Source organism: Salvelinus alpinus, chromosome 29 (assembly GCF_045679555.1).
Source record: "Salvelinus alpinus chromosome 29, SLU_Salpinus.1, whole genome shotgun sequence".
Lineage (NCBI taxonomy): Eukaryota > Metazoa > Chordata > Actinopteri > Salmoniformes > Salmonidae > Salvelinus > Salvelinus alpinus.
The window spans coordinates 11793214-11802100 of record NC_092114.1 but is presented as its reverse complement, the minus strand read 5'-3'; the positions used below and the strand labels follow the sequence as shown (position 1 = coordinate 11802100).

The following is an 8887-nucleotide window of genomic DNA, read 5'->3' as shown; positions in this document are numbered from 1 at the left end:
TGTGTGTGCCACCATTTAGTAACCTTGAGCTCAAATATAGACAGATAGATAGACAGAGTATAGCTCTGAGTGTGTGGCCTTATCAGTGGGACCTTATCCCAGACCAACTATATCCACAGCTCTCTAAACTAACAGGACCTCTCTCTCTCTCTCTGCTCTACACATCTCTACGATTCCATTCCTCTTTCTCTCTCCCTAATCACAAACAAACACACATTCTCTCTTAATTCCCTCCCTGTCTCATTTTGTTCCCCATGACAGTGAGTCATAGACAGATATCCCTTGTGAGAATCAGTTAACAGTGAAACTCAGCTGAAATGCCGTCTCTATCTGAGTCCTTTGGACTCTCTCTCAGAAACTCAGCTGAAATGCCTTCTCTATCTGAGTCCTTTGGACTCTCTCTCAGCTATGTCAATTGGGGACTGGTTTAAAAGAGGTCAACAAGGATTTTTGTGAGGGGGATGTTTAAGGAGACAACGAGAAGGTAAGCGGGTAACTGTGTGTGTGTGTGTGTGTGTGTGTGTGTGTGTGTGTGTGTGTGTGTGTGTGTGTGTGTGTGTGTGTGTGTGTGTGTGTGTGTGTGTGTGTGTGTGTGTGTGTGTGTGTGTGTGTACTCACTGTCGACAACTGGTGCGCTACGGTCATGGACCTGTAAAACCTTCTTTAACCTGGCTCCTTTCTGGATGTCTGCTAACAGGGCGTTCCTCCCTCCTCTTCCTCCAACACTCATACTCTGGAGACTAGGAGGGTCTGGCCGAGACTAGGGGAGAGAGAGAGAGAGAGAGAGAAAACATATACATGATCAATTACAAATCTTTGAATCAGCTATTAAAGACTACCAGAACCCACTGGATTCTCCAATTACATTAAATGAACTACAGGACAAAATACAAACCCTCCAAACCAAAAAAGGCCTGTGGTGTTGATGGTATCCTCAATGAAATGATAAAATATACAGACCACAAATTCCAATTGGCTATACTAAAACTCTTTAACATCATTCTCAGCTCTGGCATCTCCTCCAATATTTGGAACCAAGGACTGATCACACCAATCCACAAAAGTGGAGACAAATTTGACCCCAATAACTACCGGGGGATGTGCATCAACAGCAACCTTGAGAAAATCCTCTGCATGATCATTAACAGCAGACTCGTACATTTCCCCAATGAAAACAATGTACTGAGCAAATGTCAAATCGTCTTTTTCACAAATTACCCTACGACAGACCACGTATTCACCCTGCACACCCTAATTGACAAACAAACAAACCAAAACAAAGGCAAATTCTTCTCATGCTCTGTTGATTTCATACCACCTTTTGACTCAATGTGGCATGAGGGTCTGCTATACAAATTGATGGAAAGTGGTGTTGGGGGATAAACATACAACATGATAAAATCCATGTACACAAACAACAAGTGTGTAGTTAAAATTGGCAAAAAAACACACATTCTTTCCACAGGGTCGTGGGGTGAGACAGGGATGCAGCTTAAGCCCCACCCTCTTCAAAATATATATCAACACATTGGCGCGGGCACTAGAACAGTCTGCAGCACCCGGTCTCACCCTACTAGAATCTGAAGTCAAATGTCTACTGTTTGCTGATGATCTGGTGCTTCTGTCCACAACCAAGGAGGGCCTACAGCAGCACCTAGATCTTCTGCACAGATTCTGCCAGACCTGGGGCTTGACAGTAAATCTCAGTAAGACAAAAATAATGGTGTTCCAAAAAAGGTCCAGTCACCAGGACCACAAATACAAATTCCATCTAGACGCCGTTGCCCTAGAGCACACAAAAAAACGATACATACCTCGGCCTAAACATCAGCGCCACAGGTAACTTCCACAATGTTGTGAACGATCTGAGAGACAAGGCAAGAAGGTCCTTCTATGTCATCAAAAGGAACATCAAATTCAACATGCAAATTAGGATCTGGCTAAAAATACTTAAACCAGTTATAGAACCCATTGCCCTTTATGGTTGTGAGGTCTGGGGTCCGCTCACCAACCAAGAATTCACAAAATGGGACAAAAACCAAATTGAGACTGCATGCAGAATTCTGCAAAAATATCCTCTGTGTACAACGTAAAACACCAAATAATGCATGCAGAGCAGAATTAGGCCAATACCCGCTAATTATCAAAATCCCAAAAATAACTGTTCAATTCTACAACCACCCAAAAGGAAGCGATTCCAAAACCTTCCATAACAAAGCCATCACCTACAGAGAAATGAACCTGGAGAAGAGTCCCCTAAGCAAGCTGGTCCTGGGGCTCTGTTCACCAACACAAACACACCCCACAGAGCCCCAGAACAGCAACATAATTAGACTCATCCAAATCATGAGAAAACAAAAAGATAATTACTTGACACATTGGAAAGAATTTACAAAAAAAACAGAGCAAATGCTATTTGGCCCTGAACAGAGAGAACACAGTGGCAGAATACCTTACCACTGTGACTGACACAAAATTAAGGAAAGCTTTGACTATGTACAGACTCAGTGAGCATAGCGAGTAGAAGAGGTACAGAGAGAGACTAGAAGAGGTACAGAGAGAGTAGAAGAGGTACAGAGAGAGTAGAAGAGGTACAGAGAGAGTAGAAGAGGTATAGAGAGAGTAGAAGAGGTACAGAGAGAGAGTAGAAGAGGTACAGAGAGAGTAGAAGAGGTACAGAGAGAGTAGAAGACGTACAGAGAGAGTAGAAGAGGTATAGAGCGAGTAGAAGAGGTACAGAGAGAGAGTAGAAGAGGTACAGAGAGAGTAGAAGAGGTACAGAGAGAGAGTAGAAGAGGTACAGAGAGAGAGTAGAAGAGGTACAGAGAGAGAGTAGAAGAGGTGCAGAGAGAGTAGAAGAGGTATAGAGAGAGTAGAAGAGGTACAGAGAGAGAGTAGAAGAGGTACAGAGAGAGTAGAAGAGGTATAGAGAGAGAGTAGAAGAGGTGCAGAGAGAGTAGAAGAGGTATAGAGAGAGTAGAAGAGGTACAGAGAGAGAGTAGAAGAGGTACAGAGAGAAGGTAGAAGAGGTGCAGAGAGAGTAGAAGAGGTATAGAGAGAGAGTAGAAGAGGTACAGAGAGAGAGTAGAAGAGGTACAGAGAGAGAGTAGAAGAGGTGCAGAGAGAGTAGAAGAGGTATAGAGAGAGAGTAGAAGAGGTACAGAGAGAGAGTGGATAAAAGTGAGGGGGTGGTAACAGTGTACAGTGCAGTAAGTGATTAAGCTTACTGTCATCGAAAGTTTCCTGACCAGGAAAACCTCAGAAACTGTCCTGGTCAGGTCATGTGGTCAGGAAAACACTTAGCCCTAGCAAGTACATTACAAAGGGACACATCTTTGTCATTGTGATGAATATCAAACTGATCCCAGGTCAGAGATAGACACACGGACCTATATAGACATGCTTTGCCAGCCATCAAAGGAAATTTAACCGAGAGCTTACTCTGTAAATATGACACCGGCATCCTACGGTGTCTGTTCTCTACCCTAGTGTGTGTGTGTGTGTGTGTGTGTGTGTGTGTGTGTGTGTGTGTGTGTGTGTGTGTGTGTGTGTGTGTGTGTGTGTGTGTGTGTGTGTGTGTGTGTGTGTGTGTGTGTGTGTGTGTGTGTGTGTGTGTGTGTGTGTAACTGTACCTCTAATAAATAATGCAAATAGAGACAGGTGGTTGACACATGGTGTGCGTGTGTGTGTGTGTGTGTGTGTGTGTGTGTGTGTGTGTGTGTGTGTGTGTGTGTGTGTGTACCTGTGGTGGGTGAGCAGTACAGGGTGGTGGAGGTGGAGGGGGTGCAGGGGGAGGGGGAGGAGGGGGGACAGGCATGACTGACCACAGAATCTCTGGCCTGCAGAACACAAGAAATTAACAGAAAATTAGTGTCAAGGAATGAAGGAAAGGGATACGTTTTCCGTTTGTAATCAGGCCCATTACAGACATAAACACTTTTCTCGTTTGGAATCAGGCCCATTACAGACAGAAACACGTTTTCCGTTTGGAATCAGGCCCATTACAGACAGAAACACTTTCTCTGTTTGGAATCAGGCCTATTACAGACAGAAACACTTTCTCCGTTTGGAATCAGGCCCATTACAGACAGAAACTAACCCAGAGTGTTTTCAGTCCAGTAGTGGGTTTAACCTGGATCAACTACTTCCTCTGGGATTAAGGAGATGAGAGTTCCATTGTTGTGGGACTTTTAGATTTTTCCAGGAGCAGCTTCTATTCAAGGGGTCATCCTGATCCGACCTCGTTCCCATCTCGCTGGATAGGATGTTTCCACCACGGGAAACAGAAAACAGGAAGCAGCGGAACACTCCTTCCTCTCCAGGGAAATATGAGATCCCCTTCCCACAATGCTCGGCGGTCACCCAGGGGTGGGTGTGTGTGTATGTGTGTGTGTGTATACACGCACATGCATTTGTGTGTACATATATGTGCGTACGTCTTTGTGTGTGTGTGTGTGTGTGTGTGTGGGAGCGCATAAGTGTGTATGAGAGGGGACACAGAGTGGTTTAACAATGGCCTCTGTTGTCTCAGAAGCAGCACTCTAACCTCCCCTTAGCTTTGCCTAGCAGGCCAACTGCCTCCGCTGGCATTACGTAAAGACAGGCTGCAAAACATACCAGCTGAATGTTTAAGGACCCTACTTTTCAATAGCAAGAACACTTCAAGTGTACTTTTCAAGAGCAAGAACACTTCAAGTATACTTTTCAATAGCAAGAACACTTCAAGTGTACTTTTCAATAGCAAGAACACTTCAAGTATACTTTTCAATAGCAAGAACACTTCAAGTGTACTTTTCAATAGCAAGAACACTTCAAGTGTACTTTTCAAGAGCAAGAACACTTAAAGTGTACTTTTCAATAGCAAGAACACTTCAAGTGTACTTTTCAATAGCAAGAACACTTCAAGTGTACTTTTCAATAGCAAGAACACTTCAAGTGTACTTTTCAATAGCAAGAACACTTCAAGTATACTTTTCAATAGCAAAAACACTTCAAGTGTACTTTTCAATAGCAAGAACACTTCAAGTGTACTTTTCAAGAGCAAGAACACTTCAAGTGTACTTTTCAAGAGCAAGAACACTTAAAGTGTACTTTTCAATAGCAAGAACACTTCAAGTGTACTTTTCAATAGCAAGAACACTTCAAGTGTACTTTTCAATAGCAAGAACACTTCAAGTGTACTTTTCAATAGCAAGAACGTTTTAAGATTGTACGTTTTAAGAACGTACTTATCAAGAACGAGAACCTCTCAAGATCGCTTCAATAAAAATAATTCCAAGAGTAAAAAAAAACGTTTCAAGAACGTTTCAGGTACCGACTGAGTACGCTGTATTCCACAACCATTGAGACATGAATTTTCAATACCACATTAAGCCTCCAACAATTGTAACTTGTAGTAACAGAAAATGAAAACCTTTTAATAGTAACAGAAAATAAAAACCTTTTAACATCTGCAACAAGCACCCACATTTCTTCTTCCTTGTTTTCTTCCTCTAATATTTCTTCTCCTTCCTTCCTTTCTGCTTCTTCTTCTCCTTTTTTCACACTCGATTTCCTCCTTCCATACCTCGACCCAAGACTATGTTGCAGAAACATCTTAACAAAGCAGGCAACCCACAAACTTGCACAATGTAGTACAAAATGGAATTCTTCTTCGTTGGAATGTTTAGTTCCAGTTTCGGGAATGAAATCTGAGAAGATGTTTTTTTTTTGTGATAGAGAAATCAGCAGGTGTTCGGCTGAAGCGTCGACCGTCAGACACAGAGACTTCCACCCAAATTTTACGACTTTATAAATCTTCCAAGATTCCTTAGAAGAGCTGTCTTCCAAAAGGGAGAGCGAGACGCCCGTGTGTCTTCTGTTCAACACTGTCTCATGCTTAGGTAGGGTGGAATTAAGCTACTTAGCAACACTGTCGAATAACAACCAGAACAGAACATGGTTTTGTTTGTCAATGTTTTGCCCAAATGAATGACATGAGGTTTCCCAATGAATTCCGGTATCTCAACGGTGTGTGTGCGTGTGTGTGTGAGAGAGAGAAACAGAGAGACAGAGAGAGTGAGAGGGTGGAATAGGTACAAAGAGAGTGGATAAAAGAGAGGGGGTGGAAGAGGTATTGAGAGAGGGTGGAAGAGGTATAGAGAGAGTAGAAGAGGTATTGAGAGAGTAGAAGAGGTATAGAGAGAGTAGAAGAGGTATAGAGAGAGTAGAAGAGGTATAGAGAGAGTAGAAGAGGTATAGAGAGAGTAGAAGAGGTATAGAGAGAGTAGAAGAGGTATAGAGAGAGTAGAAGAGGTATAGAGAGAGTAGAAGAGGTACAGAGAGAGTAGAAGAGGTATAGAGAGAGTAGAAGAGGTATAGAGAGAGTAGAAGAGGTATAGAGAGAGTAGAAGAGGTATTGAGAGAGTAGAAGAGGTATAGAGAGAGTAGAAGAGGTATAGAGAGAGTAGAAGAGATATTGAGAGAGGGTGGAAGAGGTATAGAGAGAGTAGAAGAGGTATTGAGAGAGTAGAAGAGGTATAGAGAGAGTAGAAGAGGTATAGAGAGAGTAGAAGAGGTATAGAGAGAGTAGAAAAGGTATAGAGAGAGTAGAAGAGGTATAAAGAGAGTAGAAGAGGTATTGAGAGAGTAGAAGAGGTATAGAGAGAGTAGAAGAGGTATAGAGAGAGTAGAAGAGGTATAGAGAGAGTAGAAGAGGTACAGAGAGAGTAGAAGAGGTACAGAGAGAGAGTAGAAGAGGTATAGAGAGAGTAGAAGAGGTATAGAGAGAGTAGAAGAGGTACAGAGAGAGTGGATAAAAGAGAGAGAGTAGAAGAGGTACAGAGAGAGTAGAAGAGGTATAGAGAGAGTAGAAGAGGTATAGAGAGAGTAGAAGAGGTACAGAGAGAGAGTAGAAGAGGTATAGAGAGAGAGTAGAAGAGGTACAGAGAGAGTAGAAGAGGTACAGAGAGAGTAGAAGAGGTATAGAGAGAGTAGAAGAGGTATAGAGAGAGTAGAAGAGGTATAGAGAGAGTAGAAGAGGTACAGAGAGAGTGGATAAAAGAGAGGGGGTGGTAACAGTGTACAGTGTAACAGAGGGGGTGGTAATGATCACAGTAAGTGATTAATCTTACTGTCATCAGAAGTGTCCCGTCCTCGACCAGGAAAACCTCAAAATTCTAGTTACAGAAACTGTCCTGGTCAGGTCACGTGGTCAGGAAAACACTTAGCAAGTGCATTATAAGGGACACATCTTTTGTGTGTGTGTGTGTGTGTGTGTGTGTGTGTGTGTGTGTGTGTGTGTGTGTGTGTGTGTGTGTGTGTGTGTGTGTGTGTGTGTGTGTGTGTGTGTGTGTGTGTGTGTGTGTGTGTGTGTGTGTGTGTGTGTGTGTGTGTGTAACTGGCAGAATGTCCTCCTCTCTTACTATTTCCATCCTCATAAGTGTGTCAGGCAGCTTCAATGCCACCGACTCTGGCAGCATCCCAATTTACACTCTATTCTCTATAATGTTAAATTACACTCTATTCCCTATATATAGATCACTATAATGTAAATTACACTCAAATTCCCTATATATAGAGCACTATAATGTTAAATTACACTCTATTCCCTATATATAGATCACTATAATGTAAATTACACTCAAATTCCCTATATATAGAGCACTATAATGTAAATTACACTCTATTCCCTATATATAGATCACTATAATGTAAATTACACTCAAATTCCCTATATATAGAGCACTATAATGTAAATTACACTCAAATTCCCTATATATAGATCACTATAATGTAAATTACACTCTATTCTCTATATATAGAGCACTATAATGGGAAATGCAGAAGGAGGAAAATAAGGCAACAGTTGAACATTTTCCGAACAGGTGTGACTGAGACAGTAACCAACGGTCTGTACTGTCTGTATGTAATGACTGACACTCCTACCAGACACACTGGTCTGTCTGTACTGTCTGTATGTAATGACTAACACTCCTACCAGACACACTGGTCTGTCTGTACTGTCTGTAGGTAATGACTTACACTCCTACCAGACACACTGGTCTGTCTGTACTGTCTGTATGTAATGACTAACACTCCTACCAGACACACTGGTCTGTCTGTACTGTCTGTGGGTAATGACTGACACTCCTACCAGACACACTGGTCTGTCTGTACTGTCTGTAGGTAATGACTTACACTCCTACCGGACACACTGGTCTGTCTGTACTGTCTGTAGGTAATGACTTACACTCCTAACGGACACACTGGTCTGTCTGTACTGTCTGTAGGTAATGACTTACACTCCTACCAGACACACTGGTCTGTCTGTACTGTCTGTAGGTAATGCAGCCCGTGTTCCTTTCGCAAGCAGGCCGAGTTACAGCACCATTCACAAAGTGTCTCAGAGGTAGGAGTGATGATCTAGGATCGGTTTTATATTTGACATAGTATTGACTATGATGATATGGACAGGTGGAGACCTGATCCTAGACCAGTACTCCTACTCGGAGTTGTTTTGTGGATATTGGCCACTGATCTGTTCTGAGCAGCTGACACAAGCAACTGCTGCCCAACACAACCAGCCACCCCCACTTCTGTCGTGTGTGGCATGTCAAATCTCCTATCCAACCCAAACAGGAATTGAAACGGGTAATCCCAAATATCCCAATTGGAGAGTAAAACCCCACCATGGGCGTTGCAACATCGCATAATCGCCATATTATCCCTAATTAGCGCGTATTTGACGTGCGCTTCGACCTCCATTCACAAATGTGTTTAGAATTTTTTTTTAATTGCTCATACTCCAGTATCAAAAAAGGTACAAAAATATATATATTTTAATGTACATTTGCCTAACCATAATCTATCTTGTACGATATACTCATTGGTTTTGGGAATGCGAATA

General features: G+C 42.4%; 1 protein-coding gene across 4 annotated transcripts in view; it reads right to left on the bottom strand.

The window, feature by feature from the left end:
- The window catches only part of wipf3 (WAS/WASL interacting protein family member 3), a 29273-nt gene that overhangs the window by 19538 nt on the left and 848 nt on the right, over window positions 1-8887 (bottom strand). For 3 of the 4 annotated variants that reach the window (XM_071374450.1, XM_071374453.1, XM_071374452.1), the window contains exons 2-3: window positions 3743-3839; window positions 619-760 (exon numbers count right to left, since the gene is read on the bottom strand). In XM_071374450.1, the coding sequence (XP_071230551.1) occupies window positions 619-760; window positions 3743-3817 (217 nt within the window). In that variant the 5' untranslated portion in view covers window positions 3818-3839. Of the gene's footprint in view, window positions 1-618; window positions 761-1814; window positions 1890-3742; window positions 3840-8887 lie in introns of those variants that run through there. The other variant, XM_071374451.1, reaches the window with a different exon arrangement.